The sequence below is a fragment of the Lolium perenne genome, chromosome 5 (genome assembly GCF_019359855.2).
Source record: "Lolium perenne isolate Kyuss_39 chromosome 5, Kyuss_2.0, whole genome shotgun sequence".
In the NCBI taxonomy this organism is placed as follows: Eukaryota; Viridiplantae; Streptophyta; class Magnoliopsida; order Poales; family Poaceae; genus Lolium; species Lolium perenne.
In genome coordinates, this window is record NC_067248.2 from 143,148,282 (window position 1) to 143,169,953 (window position 21,672).

Here is a 21,672-nt window from a genome sequence, read left to right on the forward strand (position 1 = left end):
CGGTCCAGCAAAACTCACATAAAAGACATATTGAAAACATTATAAGACTCTACACCGTCTTCCTTGTTGTTCAAACTCAATACTAGAAATTATCTAGACTTTAGAGAGACCAAATATGCAAACCAAATTTTAGCATGCTCTATGTATTTCTTCATTAATGGGTGCAAAGTATATGATGCAAGAGCTTAAACATGAGCACACAATTGCCAAGTATCACATTACCCAAGACATTATAGCAATTACTACATGTATCATTTTCCAATTCCAACCATATAACAATTTAACGAAGCAGTTTCAACCTTCGCCATGAAAATTAAAAGCTAAGAACACATGTGTTCATACGAACCAGCGGAGCGTGTCTCTCTCCCACACAAGCATTTATTCAAACAAAAACAAAAACAAGAACACACAGACGCTCCAAGTAAAGTACATAAGATGTGACCGAATAAAAATATAGTTTCAGGGGAGGAACCTGATAATTTTGTCGATGAAGAAGGGGATGCCTTGGGCATCCCCAAGCTTAGACGCTTGAGTCTTCTTGAAATATGCAGGGGTGAACCACCGGGGCATCCCCAAGCTTAGAGCTTTCACTCTTCTTGATCGTAGTATATCATCCTCCTCTCTTGACCCTTGAAAACTTCCTTCACACCAAACTCGAAACAAACTCATTAGAGGGTTAGTGCATAATCAAAAACTCACATGTTCAGAGGTGATACAATCATTCTTAACACTTCTGGACATTGCTCAAAGCTACTGGAAGTCAATGGAACAAACAAATCCATCCCACATAGCAAAAGAGGCAATGCGAAATAAAAGGCAGAATCTGTCAAAACAGAACAGTCCGTAAAGACGAATTTTAAAAGGGCACCAGACTTGCTCAAATGAAAATGCTCAAATTGAATGAAAGTTGCGTACATATCTGAGGATCACTCACGTAAATTGGCATAATTTTATGAGTTACCTACAGAGAATTAGGCCCTGATTCGTGACAGCAAGAAAATAGTTTCTGTGCAGTAATCCAAATCTAGTATTGACTTTACTATCAAAGACTTTACTTGGCACAACAAAACACAAAACTAAGATAAGGAGAGGTTGCTACAGTAGTAAACAACTTCCAAGACACAAATATAAAACAAAGTACTGTAGCAAAATAACACATGGGTTATCTCCCAAGAAGTTCTTTCTTTATAGCCATTAAGATGGGCTCAGCAGTTTTGATGATGCACTCGCAAGAAATTATAGTTGAAGCAAAAGAGAGCATCAAGAGGCAAATTCAAAACACATTTAAGTCTAACATGCTTCCTATGAAAAGGAATCTTGTAAGTAAACAAGTTCAAGAAGCATAATGCAACAAGCATAGAGAGATAAAACAAGTGTAGCTTCAAAAATTTCAGCACATAGAGAGGTGTTTTAGTAACATGAAAATTTCTACAACCATATTTTCCTCTCTCATAATAACTTTCAGTAGTATCATGAGCAAACTCAACAATATAACTATCACATAAAGCATTCTTATCATGAGTCTCATGTATAAAATTATTACTCTCCACATAAGCATAATCAATTTTATTAGTTGTAGTGGGAGCAAATTTAACAAAGTAGCTATCATTATTATTCTCATCAAGTGTAGGAGGCATAGTATAATCACAATAAAATTTACTCTCCATAGTAGGTTGTACCAAAAGACCACTATTATAATCATCATAAATAGGAGGCAAAGTATCATCAAAGAAAATTTTCTCCTCAATGCTTGGGGGACTAAAAAGATCATGAAAACCAGCTTCCCCAAGCTTAGAACTTTCTATATTATTATCAACAATGGTGTTCAAAGCGTTCATACTAATATTACTACCAGCATGCAAATAAGATTCCATAGGTTTTTTAATTTTCACATCAAACAATCCATGTTTTAAATCAGGAAATAGAATAAAAAGCTCATTCTTGTCCATTATGCCAAACTAGTGTAAACAAGAAACAAAAAGATGCAATTGCAGGGTCTAAAGGAAATAGCTTTGAGTACTTACAACGGCGAAAATATCTTAGTAGCCGAGATCCGGAGTGTGAGTACCTTTTACCTTTCCTCCGCGGCAACGGCGCCAGAAAATAGCTTGATGTCTACGCCCCCTCCTTTTCCTGTAGACAGTGTTGGGCCTCCAAGAGCAGAGGTTTGTAGAACAGCAGCAAGTTTTCCCTTAAGTGGATCACCCAAGGTTTATCGAACTCAGGGAGGAAGAGGTCAAAGATATCCCTCTCATGCAACCCTGCAACCACAAAGCAAGAAGTCTCTTGTGTCCCCAACACACCTAATAGGTGCACTAGTTCGGCGAAGAGATAGTGAAATACAGGTGGTATAAATAAGTAGTAGCAACGGCACCAGAAAAGTGCTTTGCCCAGGACAGTAAACAAGCAGTAGTAACGCAGTAAAACAGTAAACAAGCAGCGATAGCAGTATTTAGGAACAAGGCCTAGGGATCAGACTTTCACTAGTGGACACTCTCAACATTGATCATATAACAGAATAGATAAATGCATACTCTACACTCTTGTTGGATGATGAACACCATTGCGTAGGATTACACGAACCCTCAATGCCGGAGTTAACAAGCTCCACAATTCAATGTTCATATTTAAATAACCTTAGAGTGCATGAAAGATCAATTCGACTAAACCAAGTACTAACATAGTATGCACACTGTCACCTTCACACTATGTAGGAGGAATAGATCACATCAATACCATCATAGCAATAGTTAACTTCATAATCTAAAAGAGATCATAATCATAGCATACGCCAAGTACTAACACGGATGCACACACTGTCACCATTACACCGTGCAGGAGGAATAAAACTATTTTAATAACATCACTAGAGTAGCACATAGATAAATTGTGATACAAAACACATTGCAATCATAAAGAGATATAAATAAGCACTTCACTATGCCATTCATAACAGTGAATAAGTATTCTGTGAAATATAGCCTAAGAGACCCACACGGTGCACACACTGTCACCTTTACACACGTGGGACAAGGAGTCTCCGGAGATCACATAAGTAAAACCCACTTGACTAGCATAACGACATCTAGATTACAAGCATCATCATATGAATCTCAATCATGTAAGGCAGCTCATGAGATTATTGTATTGAAGTACATGGGAGAGAGATGAACCACATAGCTACCGGTACAGCCCCGAGCCTTGATGGAGAACTACTCCCTCCTCATGGGAGACAACAGCGTTGATGAAGATGGCGGTGGTGTCGATGGAGGAGCCTTCCGGGGGCACTTCCCCGTTCCGGCGGCGTGCCGGAACAGAGACTCCTGTCCCCCAGATCTTGGCTTCGCGATGGCGGCGGCTCTGGAAGGTTTTCTCTGGTTTCGTCGAACGCATCAGGGTTTTCGCGACGGAGGCTTTAAATAGGCGGAAGGGCAATGTCGGTGGACTTCTGGGGGGGCCCACACTATAGGGGGGCGCGGCCCCCCCTTGGCCGTGCCGGCCTAGGGTCTGGTGGCCCTCGGCCCCCTCTCTGGCGGTTCTCGTGTGTTCTGGATGCTTCCGGGCAAAATAGGAACCTGGGCGTTGATTTCGTCCGATTCCGAGAATATTTCTTTACTAGGATTTCTGAAACCAAAAACAGCAGAAAACAGCTACTGGCACTTCGGCATCTTGTTAATAGGTTAGTTCCAGAAAACGCATAAATATGACATAAAATGTGCATGTAACATGTAGAAATCATCAATAATGTGGCATGGAACATAAGAAATTATCGATACGTCGGAGACGTATCAGCGCGCTCCGTCCGGGTCGTGGCGTCGTCCTTTCGTTCAACGGCGGGTACAAGCGATCTCCGGCGATCGGGGGCGACGCGTTTGGCAAGGTGGCGTGGGCTGGAGATGCAGGGAGAGAGGGGTGGCGCGTCGAGGTGGAACGTGGCCGGCATGGCCATGGCCAGCCATGTTTTGGTCGTGTCCATGGTGTCTCCTTGCATGGGCTAGGTAGGATAGGGTCAAGAGGTCGTGGCTAGGTCAAGTGGTGAGCAGGAGGTGGCCTGGTTTGATCAAAGTTTGAAAATTGGTGATCTTCCAATTGTTTCAAAGTCTCCTCTTTGCTTTCTTCTAACTTTTGATCCAAGATGAATTTGGTGTGATGCTCTTTACAAAAGTTGTTCACCTTGTTGTGTACTTGGATGACATGCAAAGAGTGGGATTTGTTTAGTTTAGAAATCTTGAAATATAGAGGCTCAAAGTAGTGACCAGATTGTAATTGTAAAAAATGACCATTATTCTATGTGAGCATATTTTGATTTTTGAATTTGGTTTAAATGGTGTTTCTTTGATTCCCAAAGTTGTAATAACTCTTTAATATCATATTGCAAGTAATGGTGAAGATCAAATGGGTCTAAGGTCAAATTTTGCAAAAATGGCATATGCCATATGTTAGGGTTTTTAGGGTTTTATTCATATGTGATTTCTTTCTCTTTTTGACTTATTTGATTTGGTGATCTTCACTTGATCACTTTAGGGTTTTAGAGTTCATCACATAAACAATAAAACAATCATCATGGCATATCACTCAAAATGCACAAGTCCTATGCAGGGCACTATATGCCATTTGAAAGTTTTTGTTGGTTCTAAATTTTGAATCTCTGGAATTCTTCTCTCTCTTTTATTTGAAATTTGAGATGTTACAAACCCTTCCCCCTTACAAAAGATCTCGTCCCGAGATCTTAAAGAAAAATTAGGTACTAAAGAGATCTGGGTATTCTTTCTTCATGTCTTCCTCTCGCTCCCAGGTAGCTTCGTCTTCGGTATGGTTGCTCCACTGTATTTTCAGAAACTTGATGCTTCGGGTGCGGGTGGTTCTGTAAGCTTCCTCCAGAATGCGAATCGGCACTTCGCGGTACGTCAAGTCTTGGTTGATATCCACCAAACGGTGATCGATGTTCTTGAACACTTCGGTCTTCTCGGGGACTTCAAGACATTTCCGGAGGAGTGAGATGTGAAATACGTCGTGCACAGCCGACATTTCTTCAGGTAACTCCAGTTGATAGGATACTTCGCCTCGGCGACTCAGAACTTTGAAGGGTCCGATATATCGGGGTGCAAGCTTTCCTTTCAGCTGAAATCTCTGCATTCCCTTCAGGGGGGATACTTTGAGATAGACAAAATCTCCGATCTCGAAGGTCATCTCTCGGCGTCTCTTGTCGGCGTAACTCTCCTGCCTTGATTGCGCCGTCTTGAGGTATTCGTGGATCTTGTGCACCTTCTCTTCAGCTTCTCGAAGAACGTCAGGTCCAAAGACTTGGCTTTCTCCGACTTCCGACCAATTCAGGGGGGTACGACACTTCCTTCCGTACAGGGCTTCAAAGGGGGCCATCTGTAGGCTGGCTTGGTAGCTGTTGTTGTAAGAGAATTCTGCGTAAGGCAAGCAATCTTCCCACTTAGATCCATATTCCAGTACACATGCTCTCAGCATGTCCTCCAGTATCGGGTTGACTCTTTCCGTCTGTCCATCGGTCTGCGGGTGGTAGGCGGTGCTGAAATTCAGACGGGTACCAAGTCCTTCGTGCACTTTCTGCCAGAATCTTGAGGTGAATTGTAATCCTCTATCTGACACTATCGACTTCGGGGTTCCGTGCAGGGCAACTATTCTGGAGATGTACAGCTCAGCTAACTTTGGGCCTTGATAGGTGGTCTTGACAGCAATGAAATGGGCTACCTTGGTCAATCTATCGACAACTACCCATATCGAATCATTTCCTTTGCTGGATTTGGGCAAACCTGTGATAAAGTCCATTCCTACAGAGTCCCACTTCCATTCTGGGATCTGTAGTGGTTGCAGCAGTCCTGCGGGTCGCTGATGTTCCGCCTTGACTCGTTGACAGATATCACATTTGGCAATGTAACTTCCTATTTCTCTCTTCATTCCATGCCACCAGAATTGTTCCTTCAAATCTTGATACATCTTGGTACCTCCGGGATGAATAGAGTATAAGGTGTCATGGGCTTCCTTCAGGATAACTTGCTTCAGCTCTGAGTCTGACGGTACACATAGGCGTCTGTTGTACCAAAGAACTCCTTCTTCATCTACGGTGAATCCCGGTGCTTTTCCTGCGGCTATCTGGGTCTTGATTCCATCAATGCTGGCATTTCCCTTCTGGGCTTCCTTGATCTGACCAATCAAGGTGGGTTGTAGCTCTATGCTGGCTAGGAATCCTTCACTAACTAGCTCCATTCTAAACTGTTCAAACTCCTGGTATAGGCTAGGTTGTGCTTCGGCTATCATTGAGTTCAACTGACACGACAGTCTACTCAGCGCATCCGCTACCACATTGGCCTTGCCGGGGTGGTAGTGAATTTCCATATCATAGTCCTTGATCAACTCTAACCATCTTCTTTGCCTCATATTTAGCTCCTTCCGTGTGAAGATATACTTCAGGCTCTTGTGATCCTAATAGATCTCGCAGCGATTACCCATGAGGTAATGACGCCACACCTTCAGTGCTAAAACTACAGCTGCGAGCTCGAGGTCATGGGTTGGGTAATTCTGCTCATGTTGCTTCAGTTGCCGGGACAGATAAGATATCACTTTGCCTTCTTGCATCAACACACATCCAAGACCAATCTTGGATGCATCGCAGTAGACGTCAAAGGGTTTGGTGATGTCCGGCATGATCAGAATTGGGGCTGAGGTCAGTCTACTTTTGAGTTATTGGAAACTCTCTTCACATTTGTCAGTCCATTCGAACTTCTTGTCCTTCTTCAACAATTGGGTCATTGGTCGAGCGATGCTCGAAAAGCCTTCTACAAATCTGCGATAATATCCGGCTAATCCAAGAAAAGCGCGGACCTCGGTCTGGGTTGTTGGGGCTTTCCATTCTGCAACAGTCTTGATCTTGGCGGGGTCTACGGCAATTCCTCCTGCAGACAAGATATGTTCCAGGAATCCTACTTCCTTCAGCCAAAACTCACATTTGCTGAACTTAGCATACAGCTGATGTTCCCTAAGGGTATCTAGGACGGCTTCCAGGTGTTGCTCATGTTCTTCTTCAGACTTGGAGTAGATTAGGATGTCATCGATGAAAACGACAACAAACTTATCCAGAAAGTTCATAAAGATTTTATTCATGAGGTTCATGAAATAAGCGGGGGCATTGGTCAATCCAAATGACATGACATTGTACTCATACAATCCATATCTGGTGGTAAAGGCAGTTTTGGGAATATCCAATGCACGAATCTTCAGTTGATGGTATCCAGTCCTGAGATCAATTTTTGAGAATACTACGACACCGGTCAGCTGGTCAAACAGGTCTTCTATCTTCGGCAAGGGGTATTTGTTTTTGATGGTGACATCGTTAAGCTTACGATAATCCGTACATAAACGACTGGCACCATCTTTCTTGTCCACAAACAAAACTGGGGATCTCCAAGGTGACGCACTTGGTCGAATCAGACCTTTGGCTAGTAATTCATCCAGTTGCTTCTTCAGTTCCACTAACTCTGCCGGGTTCATGCTATAGGCTCTCTGGGCTATGGGTCCGGTTCCAGGGATTAACTCAATGATAAACTCGATATCCCGATCTGGGGGCATACCGGGTAGACCATCAGGAAACACATCAGGGTATCGATAGACGACCCTGATCTGATCCAAGGTTGGCTTGGCTACACTCTGGTTGCAGGTAAACTTTTTGGGTAGTCTTTCGGATACATGTTCCACTATGATACCGGTGCTACTGGTCATGGTGATGGCTTTCTTGGCACAGTCAATCATTCCATGATGTTTGGCCATCCAATCCATACCCAGTACTATTTCCAAACCTTTGGTTCCCAGAATAATCAGATTGGCATAGAAATCTACTTCATGTATTCTGATGGGTACATTTTTGCAAAATTTTCTGGCTTTGGTGGTTGATCCGGGAATTTGAACTATCATAACATGTTTCAAACTGAGAGGTTGAATTTTACTCGTGGATGCAAAGTCTTCGGTGACAAAAGAATGAGATGCTCCGGAATCAAACAACACTCTGGCAGGTACGGAGTTGACAGGAAACATACCCAGTACAACATCTGGTGCTTCCTGGGCTTCTTCGGCGTTCATGTGGAAGAGGCGACCATTGCGATTATTGGGGTTGTTGGGGGCAAACTTCTTGTCGGTGGAGACGCGGCGTTGCTGTTGAGCAGGTGCAGCAGTGTTGCCGGCGAGCTTGGCGAGCCTCTTGGGGCACTCGTTGGAGTAGTGTCCCACTACACCACACTCATAACAAGTGATGGTGGTCTTGTCCTTGGTTGCGACGGGGATGACGTTGCTCCCAGTCCTTGGAGCGGTGTTGGTGTTGTTGTTGTTGTTGGTGTTGGGGGCTCGCATTGGGGCGTTGTTGAAGTTGTTGGTGTTGTTCTGATAGTTGTGGTTGTTGTTGGGGTGGCCTCCTGGCCTGGGGTTTCCTCCACTCCGGTTCTGAAAACCCGGGCGTGAAGTCTGCATCTGGGGCTTGTTGTTTCTGGGGGCAAAACCTCCGCTTGAGCTGGGGCGATACTTTGGAGTATTGTTGGGCCCACTCTGGTGCATCATGCGGCATTTGCGGTTCTCATTGGCTTGGTTCAACTTGCCCTCCATCTAGATGGCGGAGTCCACTAAGGCTTCAAGGTCGGCGAAGGGGATGTTGACGAGGACAGTCTGCATCTCATCATGCAGTCCATTCAGGAATCTCTCCTGCCTCTTCTCAGTGGTATCGGTCTCGTCGGGGGCGTACCTTGACAGTGTAAGGAACCTGTCACGGTATTCTACCACCGTCATCCTTCCTTGTTTAAGTTCGCGGAACTCATCCCTCATCTTCTTGATAAGACCCGGGGGCACATGGTACTTGCTGAATTTGAGCTTGAAATCTGCCCAAGTCATGACTTGACCTCCGTTCATGGCACGGGTGCTAGTCCACCAGGCTCGGGCTGGTCCGGCAAGGTAGTGGGTTGCAAACAAGACCTTCTCATTGGCTTCTACTCCAGCTACTTCCAAGTTGTTCTCCATCGTCTGGAGCCAGTCGTCGGCGTCGAGGGGTTCTTCAGTCTTGCTAAACACCAGAGGGTTGGTGTTCTGGAAGTTCTTGAGCTTTGATCCGGGATGATCATGATTCCCATGGCCTTGGTGAGCAAGGTTTTGCAATGCGGCGATGTTGGCTTGACGTTCAGCTCTTTCAGTCTCCCTGTCAGCCAGCAGGGTTTGCAGCAGTTGCATCATGGCGTCGTTGTTGGTGCGATTGGGAGGGGCCATCTGAATATACAGAAGATTATGAGATGAGAGGGAAATTTCTATGGTTTATTTTGAGTAAGTTCAAAAACTTTTAAAACTTGAATGCTTTTGATGACAAACACAAACATTCATTCCTTCATTCAACATAACACATTACAACTAACATACCAACACTTCCCATGGTTTTAAGAACCATTCTCATGCTACGATACAAGGGACGGTGATACAACTCACACCTACATCAGTGATCAAGTGCATCTACCCTCATCCTCAACGTCGATAGGAACGACGTCATCAGGTCCATGCTCCAGGAACGCGTAGTCCTCCTCCTCGGTGAACTCGTCCTCCTCATAGTCGTCATCGTCACTCAGGAAGGCTTCTCCTCCCTGAATGTCGATACCTCCCTCGTCTTCCTCCATCTCTCTCAGCTGATCCTCCTGGGCCTTGACAGTGGCCTCCAACGATGCTATCTGGGCGCGAAGGCGCACAATAGTAGCATCCCTCTTGGCATGCTGCAGGCGGAGCTTGTTGCGATCCCTGGACAGCATCTTGATGGCATCGGCATGAGTGGCCAGTGCAAGGTGAGTCTGGTTCGCGTACGCACGGGAGTTGTCTAACTCCTTCTGTGTGTGGTACATCATGAAATCCAGATGCTCAGCATGGTGCCTCATCTCCGGGTGCGGCTGCAGCTCCATAGGCACTCCCATAGCATCACACCTCACGAGATGCGCGAAGCGAGACGCAAGTAGGCGCACCATGTTCTATCCACAGAGGCGCGCAAGTGCCTCCTGAAGGCCACGTGCGAGTCCATCGAGCCAGTTGCTCTCGCGGAAGGAGAAGAGGATCCTCTCCGAGGTGGGAGGCTCCATCTTGCCCCTTAAGTCGGCGGTGATGATCCACTGCAACTCTCCTCCAGCCTGGTCGTTCACCTGAATTCCATGGAACTCAGGGTGCGGGCGTCCAAGGAAGTCCGAGACAGCGTCGAGGTCGTGCTCGAAGATCAAACTCCCTCCGTTCCCAAGTTGATAAAACTTGGCGTTGATGGGTTCATTTGGCTCCATCTGAAAGCGAAATGGAGGAGTAAGTTAGAGAGTGAACAAGTGTGGCAAAATTTTCAGTAGTTTCAAATAAGAAAGAGCATGATTCATCAAAGTTCGAAAAAGCCTCAAAGACAAGAGTATGAGTAAATTTTCATAAATATTCTCTTCATTTTGATTTCAAAGTTAGGTTTTTATGAACGCCCATTCTAACTAGGGTTTTCTAAGGTCAAACAATGGCTCTGATACCAACTTGTCAACACCCGGATTTTTAAGTCCGGATGCCTATTATGTCATTCATCGCAATCCCAGGAATAGTGTTGTTGCGAGGCATAATAGTCGAATATCACAGTCATCATTTATTACAAGCCATATTGTCTTACAACTTGAATCACATGATCCATATTACACAAATAGTTGATCTATCGATCAACGAACAAACACAAGTTCATAGCGGAAGCGTAAAGATAAAGGGACTCTCTAGTCCACAGGCCAACGCTTGACGTCAGAAAACTCCTAGTTGTCGTAGGCGTCCTGCTGGTCATCTCCTTGGTAGTTCTGTTCATCTTCATACTCTGTCCATTTGAATAGCGAATAGCCAGAGACAAAGCCATGAGTACTTTAAGTACTTGCAAACTAACACTAAGGTAAGTGCTAACAACTTGAGTAAGGGGTGCTAGGCTCTAGTTTAATTTGCATAAAGCCAGTTTTAGTTCACAAGTATTGAATAAAAGATTTATTCATGTGCTAACTAACTCAAGTGAGAACATTAGTGTCATTCCCACAACATTTGTTTATAGTTCAACAAGTCACCAAGTCACCATTCATTTCACCATATTTTCAAAATTTGACACCGGAAACTGTATGGCCTTTCCAACCGTCCGTAACCGTGGACACGGCTATTCGAATAGATTTACACTCTGTAGAGGTTGCACACTTGTGCCACAACATTTGATTTCATCCGTCGGGATTACCCCGAATCATCGTAACACAGTACGCGGATCATCAACCATAACCTTTCACTTACAAATCCTAGTATGAGCACCTCTCCCCATGAGTTTGGCCTCCCAGTGAAGACCAACTGTCAACCTGGGAACTGCATAGGGCTTGGCCGTACAATTCACCTCAATTCACATCATTTCTCAACAACGGAGGCAGCCTCGGCATAACCCCTATGATGTGTGTTCAGAGGGAACCCATACTAAGATGTATAAATTTCCAGTTAAGCCCTACCCATAATCAGGTATTGTGGGGGTACTCAAAATTGGAAAGGTATCGCATTCAAACCAATATCAGGTTTATATCAAAAATCACTATCTTCTCTTGTTCATATTCAACTTCAAATCATTCAATGGAAATGACTCATCATTCCAAGGTTTCAAATTCAATTCAGGTCATATGTTCCCATCTAGAGTAGTCAAGTTTTAATATTTAGCACTAGCACTAATCATGAGGGGTGCTATCTTGCTTGGCTAGCTTGAGACTAACTTTGCTACTCTAGTAATCTTATTCACCTAGACCAAGTTAACTTATCCCAGTACTCTTGGAAATAAACAAGTAAAACTTGTATGGTAAAAACTTGGGATAGGCTTGTGTTTAAGAAAGATAAGAATCATGGTGCCTTGCCCCAAAGAGGCTTTGCACTTTGCAAGAGTATTAGCTTGCCTTGGTAGTTCTCAAGGTTCTCTTCTTCCTCCTCTTGGTAGAATCCTTCTTCCTCTTGGTATTCTCCGATGCTAGCGTCTAAATTTGAATACGAGGTATAATCACTCAACAAGTTCAAGAGCTATACTAAGCACATCATTATTTCACACAAACTAGGCTAAGCACACACATAACATAATTAGGTGCATTTGTTTTCTTTGAAGAAAAATAATTTCCTCTCATTACATATGTAATTAATAATTTCAATTTAGTTCTTGAGGAAAATAATTTCCTCTCATTAAAATATTCTTAAGATTTAATTTCTCAAACAATCATACATGAATTCATCTTGACCTAAGTCAACCATTCATTATTATCATTTGAGAAAATGATTTAAATGAGGTAGACCACCGCATACCATTTAATAATTCTACAACTGATTTAAATCTCCAAGTATTTCATATAAGAGTGTTTGGACCAGGGGTTCAAACATCAAATGAATTCACTTGGGACAAGATTTAAATGAAGTAAAATACTTCATATGAATTGCATAGTAGTTTTGGACAATATCACTAAAGTAAACTAGTCATATTGTCCATTATTTAAACTAGGCCATGATCATCCAAAGTGACCACACCATTTTGTTGCAGAAACAATTAATGTAAGTTAAATTTGAGCTATTAGAGTTGGAATTAACTAAATATCTATTTTGGTTGATTTTTAATAATTATTTGAATATGAAAAAGTCCTTGCCTTCTTCTTTTTATCATTTTATTTCTACAACAGATCTTGAGGTGAGACCAGTGGCATGTTGTAGAACTTTTCACTAGCTTTCCAACAATATAAAGTTTGTTGAATTTGGCCAAGCCAAACAGATTCTATGTAATTTCAAAGTCAGGTCCAGTATTGAAATTGGTTTGAAATTATTTAAACAAGATTTAAATAAAAGGGCCGGCGGGAAACGCTAATGGGCCAGGTTTTTAAACTAACGGCCTGCTCAGCCCAACAATGCATCCAGTGCGAGTGGGCCGCCTGACAGCGTAGGACCCGCATGTCAGCGGCTCTTAAAACCCGAAACGGTATGAACTAACGTGGGGCGTTGGATTAGAACGACATCAGACGACGCAGAGCCATCGTCGTTTCCGACGAGATTGGGTCACTGGCACGACGGCGGTAGGGGGTCGGAGAGCTCACCGTGGCTCCAGCTAGGGTTGGCAGTGTGCGTGATGACGTTGTGGACGACGGCGATGCAGCCTGTAGCAGTGGCGTCGCTCGAGGAGGCTCCAGTCGACGGCGATTGCACCAGGGCTTCCGCGGCTCCGATCGCTCGATTGAGCTTGCTCCGGCGACGATTGAGGTGGCTAGCGGTGCGAGGAGAAGCGGTGGAGAATGGTGGTCATGGTGGTGTGCTGGGGTTGCTCTGGGAAGGCCTCTATTTATAGGAGGGAGAGGGTGCTGCGGGGCAGGGTGCGGGTCGTCGTGGGCGCGGCGTCTCCGGCGAGCTAGAGAGCTAGGTGGTGACGCAGCGACGATTATGGCGGTACGGTGAATCCATGAGCGTCCATGGCGCGCTAATGCGAGGCGTACGGTGGTCGGGGCCGTGCGCGTACTGTCGCGGCCGTGGCGGGCGGTCTTGTCCTCGCCGGTGACCGTAGGTGCTAGGTGGTGACGGCAGCGTGTCCGGCGAGCTCCGCGTGGCGAGACGAGTACCAGGGCGCGCGGAGGTGGTCGGGGTACGGCGAGGTACGGCGGTCGACGCGTGCCCGTGTCGCGCGCGTCCGTGCACGGGTGACGTCGCCATGCCGTTGGCGGCGTACCTGGGGCGTACTGGGCGCGCTCCGTCCGGGTCATGGCGTCGTCCTTTCGTTCAACGGCGGGTACATGCGATCTCCGGCGATCGGGGGCGACGCGTTTGGCAAGGTGGCGTGGGCTGGAGATGCAGGGAGAGAGGGGTGGCGCGTCGAGGTGGAACGTGGCCGGCATGGCCATGGCCAGCCATGTTTTGGTCGTGTCCATGGTGTCTCCTTGCATGGGCTAGGTAGGATAGGGTCAAGAGGTCGTGGCTAGGTCAAGTGGTGAGCAGGAGGTGGCCTGGTTTGATCAAAGTTTGAAATTGGTGATCTTCCAATTGTTTCAAAGTCTCCTCTTTGCTTGCTTCTAACTTTTGATCCAAGATGAATTTGGTGTGATGCTCTTTACAAAAGTTGTTCACCTTGTTGTGTACTTGGATGACATGCAAAGAGTGGGATTTGTTTAGTTTAGAAACCTTGAAATATAGAGGCTCAAAGTAGTGACCAGATTGTAATTGTAAAAAATGACCATTATTCTATGTGAGCATATTTTGATTTTTGAATTTGGTTTAAATGGTGTTTCTTTGATTTCCAAAGTTGTAATAACTCTTTAATATCATATTGCAAGTAATGGTGAAGATCAAATGGGTCTAAGGTCAAATTTTGCAAAAATGGCATATGCCATATGTTAGGGTTTTTAGGGTTTTATTCATATTTGATTTCTTTCTCTTTTTGACTTATTTGATTTGGTGATCTTCACTTGATCACTTTAGGGTTTTAGAGTTCATCACATAAACAATAAAACAATCATCATGGCATATCACTCAAAATGCACAAGTCCTATGCAGGGCACTATATGCCATTTGAAAGTTTTTGTTGGTTCTAAATTTTGAATCTCTGGAATTCTTCTCTCTCTTTTATTTGAAATTTGAGATGTTACAGCTGGAGGTATGCACAATGAATCAAGAGCAGGTTCTGCTGCAGACCTGGCAAGAACTCTGGAAGCGAACGAATGCACTAACTGGTGGGAGATGGTGATGAGTTTAGGGTTCTGCATAGGCCTTAGATTTATTTGCTGTTTGCTGAGAGTGAGTTGGGTTGTGGGTCAGTTTTTCTCAGTTGTTCCCCCGCTGCAATGCATAGGCCTTAGATTTCTTTGCTGTTTGCTGAGAGTGAGTTGGGTTGTGGGTCAGTTTTTCTCAGTTGTTCATGGTTGTAATGACTCAGACTGGGATATAAGCATTTCCACATGAGAAAACTATGACTTTGCCTATTAACTCCAAAACCCTGTACTGATTGCAATGAAGAAAATGAAATATAATACTAATAAAAAGAGCCAGGAGGAACAAAATGTATAAAAAAAAAATAGCAACAACACTTTCATTTCATAGCAGAAATTGCAATATCCCATGTACATGTTGGCTGTAGCAAACTGTATATATTTCTTGCACAAGATATACAGAACCGCCAAACCAACTTTTTGTAGCACTTACAAGTTACAACAGCTCTTATAACCAAATAATAGGATGCTTCTATGGTTAGGCACTGTCTACACGAGAGCTACACTTCAGAGAATTCACAATTTATCTCCTTCATGACAACAAGCCTAGCGAGTAAATAAATTTGCAACTTTCACTAGATCTATATATACATGTAATTGATTTTGACTGTACAAGAAAATCAATGGTTATTTTCTGTCTCCATCTTCTTATCAATCTATCTAGGGTCACACTGTGTCGCGTAACTCAGTCTCTGAGAAGATCAAATTCCAGGGTCCACCTTTGCTCCCTAACCTGCAGCAGAAAATTAGTCGTCAAGGTTTATCCTGTTCCAACCTCTATGACAAGGACAATGGAAACCTCGATAATCTACACTACCTCCACAACCCCGCAACTGCCCGCAAACTCATGAAAAGAACGAGACCAGCCCAGACGCCCCCGAGGCCGAACTCAGGAGCGACCACAAGTAGGAATGCAGATGAGACTGCTCCTGCGAAGAACTGAGCAATGCAGATGCCAAAAACTTGTCAGCATGTTAGCATTGAGGTACATTAATTAATGATGGCAAGATGGAAATATAGTGGAAACACATATCCGGACCATGGAGTACGCGGCATATGCGAAGTCCGATACACCGTAGTACAGCCCATCGACCACAAAAGCAATAGCATTTATTGGCTGAGAAATGGCGACAAACTGCAAGGTTTCATATCAGCGCAGTGAGTATCATGGTACCAAGCTTTTAGTGCTGACTTTGAATGTTTATTTCAGTAGTTCTTAATTTCACATTACCCAGACTCCGGATTTGGCAATGTTCAGAACCGCTGGATCATCAGTGAACAGCAAGGAGAAAGACCCAAATCCAAAGTATAGGATCACAGCCAATGCCATACCACTCACACCTCCAATCTGCATAGCAGAATACATGAACATACATCTTGCGCCTCACGGCAAGGAAGAAGAGAACATCAGTACCATTTACCTGCAGAACTCTGTATAGAACCATGCGGGCCTGCTTGTAATTCCTTTTCGTATATTCAGTTGCAAGTAGAGCCTGCATTGATTTACAGATGCTTTGACATTTGAAAGCAACATGATAGAAATCAAATGCCATGTTGTATAAATGTACAGACCTGTCCAGCAAGAGCTAGTGCATCATTGAGTAGAGAGATTGTTAACCATACTTGCAAGCATAACTGATGACCAGCCATTGGAACAGGTCCTTCCCTTGCAACGAGGAATGTTGACAGTGTCATGGTGAGGAGTACTGCGACAGTTCTACCAATCAGCAATCCACCTGCAGAGCAATTCAATTTAAACTGGATACTATATGTCCCCGCAGAAATATCGGATACCATATCGATGTGAAGTGGTGATCAGCAATTTGGATTATTTAAACGAAGAATTACTCGTGAAGTCTCATCACAGGATATCAAATGTCAAAACTAATACTTTTAAGTCTTTGGAAAATGGAACGAAGAATAGGAATATTCATGAACCTGATTTCAGATATCGGAGTACTCCCCCACCAATGATGTTTCCTGAGAAGAGTACTACTTTTCTATTCAACTTCCAGAGTAGGATGCAAGCTATCAAGTACCTGTTAACAGGGAAATATTTTCGCAGAGAATTAGAGACCATGGATGAACATAACTAAGAGGAGAAACTACAAGACATCAATGAGGAAAGTACATTAGATTCTCATGGTGGCTTTAACATACTCAGAGGTGACAGTTGCCAGGGCAGCACCTCTTACTCCTAGACCAAGCGGAAAAACAAGTATGGCATCAAGTATTGCATTTACTAGGTTACCTACACCTGCATGCATAACATACATGTCAAAAATGGCAAACACATGCAGGTGCAGGGCATGTGTTCCTGGAACTTGATTCTTACAGATACTCAGAACTGTAAAAGGCAAGAAACTGCCTGACATTTATTCCGTTTAGCCAATTGTTTACTAAATCTTACCAATAGCATACAAAGGAGTCTTTGTATCCATCAACCCACGAAATGCACCCTGTGCTGCAAGTGCTACTATGATAGGTGGAGCACCATATGCCCTAAAAGTAAGAAATTGCTCTGCTGGTATTCGCACTGGAGAATCCTGTTTAGGTAACAAAGAACAACTTGTATTCAAGAGTTATGTTGATATAAGAACAATACATAATTAAATAATTGGGTCTAAATGACTAAACTGAAGCAGAGTTTGCGTTTCAGTTGCTATTTACCCTATTCAGTTCATACTATAAAGTAATAACTCTGATTACAGTTCCTTTCACAGATGAGAAAACACAGGTAAAAACCAAATTCTGATCATACCAATGCTTACGCTTCCAGTATAATTGTTTGAGTTTTATCCTAAGTTGGTCCATTTTCTCAGCAACATAAAAGGCATTTAATTGAACATTACCAGTTAAATACGTACTCCTAACTAACTGTGCCAAAAAGCAGATACAATATGTTTAGGCGTGACAATAAGCTAGCCCTCCATACCATGGGTATACCGATAATGTCCATCAGTGTCCCAGATCCAAAAACAAGTGCCACGGTTTCCATCAACCCAATACCAGCAGCTAGAGCCAATGATGTTGTAACCGCTGGAAGAGACTTCCTTTGTCCAGCCAACTTATCTGAAAATCTTCGAAATTCATCTTTTAAGTGAGAACTAAACACTAATTAGTGTAATACAAACATGGAGGCCATTTCATAAATCTTTAAGGTTTTGATTAGCTTACTTTTCCCTGGTCCTCCATAATCAACATCGATTGCCTGCTGCTCAGCAACAAAGGATGTTGTCACATTAAGCAGTGGAACATTAAACAACTTCGACACCAAATTAAAGACCGAAATCGATACACCAACAGCAGCAAGTTCAGCCGAGCCTGATGATAGAGTACAATTTAATTAAGAGATAAACAACGGTTGCAGTTCAAAATTTAAATAAATAAAAATAAGAATTTTGTGAATACTCTTCTACAAAATTTGGACCTGAAGTTTGTGGCACACACTTATATTACCATAAAAATTCTATAACCGCCCACCACTGAAATTCTCTGCACTTTCCTACACCTATGTAACCATTTGTTCTCTTATGTGACCAACTAAGTTTCTTCCGCTCTCACTTGGTAACAGAAAGTCATCAATAGACCATCACATCTGACATCTTTCAACTTTCTCACATCAGTTCATACTAACAATTGTTTACCCTTAATCAAACTAACAGAAAGTCATCAATTTATAGTATAAATCTCACATCAGTTCATACTAACAATTGTTTACCCTATAAATACTTTCTGTTGAAAACAATTGTTTATACTATAAATCTCACATCAGTTCATACTAACAATTGTTTACCCTTAATCAAACCCATCACATCTCACATATTTCAACTTTCCTTACTGACATGCAAAATTGTTAGTAGGCAAGGTATTTTACTCCCTCTCAATTTCTAATCAAAGAGGAATTCCAAAAGGTGGCAATTTGTTAAGGCCATCGCAGGCCTATTACCGTGGCCATTGTAGGTGGCCGTGAAGAAGTTGCGCCTGCGCTCTCACTCAATGCCCATCTCACCTGACGTTCATTTTTTTGCTGCACTTGCTGTGACCTTGAAGCTCATCATCTCACTATTGAGTTTTTGTTTCTAATCTTCGTTCATTGGTTATGCCAATATGTTTGGTAAAAAGAATCATTTGGTGCTTCCGAATCATTTGTATAGAGTACCAATATACAAACACTACTATTATCTACTGAACTATTTTTCATTTCAGCCCAGGCACCGTCAATATGATCTGACCATCAGTACAAGTCTGCACACATGATTAAGTATCACAACACAATGGGTAATCTTGCATGGTTGGTCACCACACCCCTCCTGACATCATTTGTAATTAGTATGTTCTCCACTTTATTTGTTACTGTATTTAGGCAAAGCTACAGCCATTTGCAAAAAAAAAAAAAAAATGGTCGCTGGCTCACAGCCATACAACGTTATGAATGATGTTACTTTTGTTAGCATATCTTGGTTGTGGATGTTGTTACTTACTGTCAGCCCAGGATCCAGAGACACCCAGAGTGAGCAAGACTTTGTCTAGATAATGCAAGAGATGAATCCGACGAAGGCTTTATTACCTAGATGTCCGACGAAGGCGGTGTCGACGAGCGCGGCGATGGGGTCGGCGGCGAGCGCGAGCACAGCGGGCGCGGCGATGCTCAGGATGCCCATTCCAACCCCATCTAGCCTGAGCCACCCCAGCACCCCGCGCCCGGAAACTACATCCTCCTCCCTCTCAGCCTCTGGCTCCCGAGAAGCGTCCTCGTCGTCCTCGGCCGCGCCATCGACTGTCGGCTTCCCGCGGCATCGTGGAGTGCGCCACTGACGAGCGGTAGCAGTACGGCGCCGGCGGAGGCGGCCGGAAGGCATGGTGGAGACATGTTTCGGACTCGGGTAAGGGGCCAGGGTAAGCACGGCGGCGGCGGCGGCGACGGCCCTCATCGGCGCCGCGAGCCGAGCGTGTGGGTGGAAGCCGTGGCACGTGAGGAGCGGTTCAGTGGACGAGAAATGCCGTTTTTGTTGGGCCTTGGGCTTGGGCCGTAACAACCCACTTCATCTTCTCCGACCTTGGCTCGGCCGGGCAGCTTGTGCCACGACCACGATCTGCCGCCGCCGCCGCCGCCGCCTCCTCTCTCCGGCGACCGCTGCTTCTGACACGTTGCAGGTAACGGTTCTCTCTCTCCCTCAATTTCCGTATAATTTACCCGCAAAAAGATCCGTGTAACTGATTGGGCTTTTTGGATGGAGCAGCTTGTAGTTGTAGCCAGCGGCGCGGCATGAGGTTCGCGGGGTGGTACCTGAAGATCGCCGCCGGCGGCGCGGCCATAGGCGCCTGCATGGAGCTGTTCATGATCCACACCGGATTCTGTGCGTCCCTCCCTCCTCCATTCACCATCCTCCCCTTGGAATTAGCTGGTTGAAATCGTCAGTGTAGATGTACTGTCTTTCATCTGTACACATGTTAAGTCTCTACCAAAATTTACAACTAGCTCTGGTTTTAATTGCGGGTCAGTTGTTACAGCGAAACCCGTTGAGCCTGTGGAGATGATTTGCCAAATTGGCAATGCTCCCAAATTTCCCTCATCGAGTAATTGAACTCGACTGGTCAGGACCATCTTCCATCATTGAAAATATAAACTTCTACTGTTAGGTGCCCAAGGAAATTTAAATTGCACTGTGCCTTTAATCTTGTCAAGTTCCTTTGGTTTCTTTGGTGCATAACAATGGCAATGATGCTTTCTGCTTACTACAGATGAGCAGGTAACGATGCTGGAGTCGGAAAAAAGAGCTTGGGAAAGCAGTCCAGAAGCACAAGCTATGAGAGAAGCCTTGAATCCATGGCACAAGCGTGATGAAAAGGGTGATGAAAAAGAGAAATGATAGGCACAAGCTATTATCGGTCCTCCTTTCAAGTAATTGCACTCCCATCCTTCAGCTGTACTGTAGTCGCTTGAACGAGGCAATATGGAATGCAGCATTTTTTGCAGTTGTCGAAACATGTACCCTTTATCTCTGGGATTGCTGGTTGGCAGCTTTCAGCTATTTTCTAAAAGAGATTGCCCTTATGGATCCATGTGTCTTCTTCCCTACGAGGATTCTTTTTTCTTTTTTGACACATATGTCATATGCATCCATTTTGGGTGTCAGTCAAGTTCCATAACTGCTATCTTTAGCAATATAACAAATAATTTTAAACTCAGAGAGGTCAAACCTATCTTTCTTTCGTTCTTGAGCCATGGATTGCTGCTACTGAAGTATGAAACCTTTTAAAGATATTCTTGGGTTGCCCAGCTGCCCAACTCATTCAGATTCTAGAAGTTTATTTCTCATTTTGTATTGTTAAGATTTTATTTATCTACTTTGCTGTGTCATGAGGAAAAAATGTAAAATACTAAAAGAAGCTACTTATCTTTTTCCTTATTTAGGGCACAAGCCTAACATTTTAGTTATATCTGATTTTAGAACTCTGCCATACCTAAAGCAGTAAACATAGAGAAAATAGATGATTTTACGTGAGGTCAGAAACAAGCAATCAGTATTCAGTAGTCAGGTAGTGCAACCTCCTCGGGCCTTCAAGTTAACATCCCTCTTGATCCAGTATGTAGTAAGTATGAGAGAAGCCTTGAATCCATGGCACAAGTGTGATGAAAAAGAGAAACGATAGGAACAAGATAGAAGCTACAATAATTGGTCCTCCTTCCAAGTAATTGCATTCCCATATCCTTCGCTTGTAGCATAGTCAATTGAACAAGGTACTATGGAATATGACATTTTTGCATCTGTCAAAACATGTACCATGTCTCTCTGAGATTGCTGTATGGCGTCTTCTAGCAATGTTCTAAAAGAGTATGCCCATATTCAATCAGTATGCATTCTTCCTTATAAGGATCCGTTTTTCT

The 21,672-nt window shown here is 43.8% G+C and overlaps 2 protein-coding genes across 4 annotated transcripts; one reads left to right on the forward strand and one right to left on the reverse strand.

Annotated features, from left to right (window-relative positions):
* Positions 1–15,083: 15,083 nt before the first annotated feature.
* LOC127300114 (protein DETOXIFICATION 44, chloroplastic) lies at positions 15,084–19,734 on the reverse strand. Of its 3 annotated transcripts, none has more exons than XM_051330192.2 (12): positions 19,351–19,734; positions 17,958–18,104; positions 17,716–17,852; positions 17,191–17,326; positions 16,941–17,037; positions 16,719–16,819; positions 16,353–16,516; positions 16,202–16,273; positions 16,012–16,128; positions 15,820–15,915; positions 15,598–15,719; positions 15,084–15,513 (listed from the first exon to the last, which is right to left on the reverse strand). In XM_051330192.2, exons 1-12 carry the CDS (start codon positions 19,712–19,714, stop codon positions 15,447–15,449), a joined length of 1,620 nt encoding a protein of 539 aa, XP_051186152.1. In that variant the 5' UTR covers positions 19,715–19,734; the 3' UTR covers positions 15,084–15,446. The 3 variants fall into 3 exon arrangements, with proteins under 3 accessions (XP_051186152.1, XP_051186151.1, XP_051186153.1); XM_051330191.2 differs by having other exon boundaries at positions 17,716–17,873; XM_051330193.2 differs by lacking the exon at positions 19,351–19,734 and having other exon boundaries at positions 17,716–17,860; positions 17,958–18,093.
* A 79-nt stretch (positions 19,735–19,813) lies between these two features.
* On the forward strand, positions 19,814–20,972 carry LOC127300118 (uncharacterized). Its single transcript, XM_051330197.1, has 3 exons — positions 19,814–19,937; positions 20,024–20,140; positions 20,526–20,972. The coding sequence occupies exons 2-3, from the start codon at positions 20,050–20,052 to the stop codon at positions 20,651–20,653; spliced, it is 219 nt and encodes a 72-aa protein (XP_051186157.1). The 5' UTR covers positions 19,814–19,937; positions 20,024–20,049; the 3' UTR covers positions 20,654–20,972.
* Positions 20,973–21,672: the final 700 nt, after the last annotated feature.

What these genes read in the sequence shown, in the direction of transcription:
- LOC127300114 (XM_051330191.2), bottom strand. Translation starts at nt 19,714, where the DNA reads ATGAGGGCCGTCGCCGCCGCCGCCGCCGTGCTTACCCTGGCCCCTTAC. An exon ending in CACTAGCTCTTGCTGGACAG is followed by an intron (nt 16,274 to 16,352) that starts GTCTGTACATTT and finishes AAATCAATGCAG; the next exon opens with GCTCTACTTGCAACTGAATA. An exon ending in TTGCCAAATCCGGAGTCTGG is followed by an intron (nt 15,916 to 16,011) that starts GTAATGTGAAAT and finishes GAAACCTTGCAG; the next exon opens with TTTGTCGCCATTTCTCAGCC.
- LOC127300118 (XM_051330197.1), top strand. Translation starts at nt 20,050, where the DNA reads ATGAGGTTCGCGGGGTGGTACCTGAAGATCGCCGCCGGCGGCGCGGCC. An exon ending in CATGATCCACACCGGATTCT is followed by an intron (nt 20,141 to 20,525) that starts GTGCGTCCCTCC and finishes TGCTTACTACAG; the next exon opens with ATGAGCAGGTAACGATGCTG.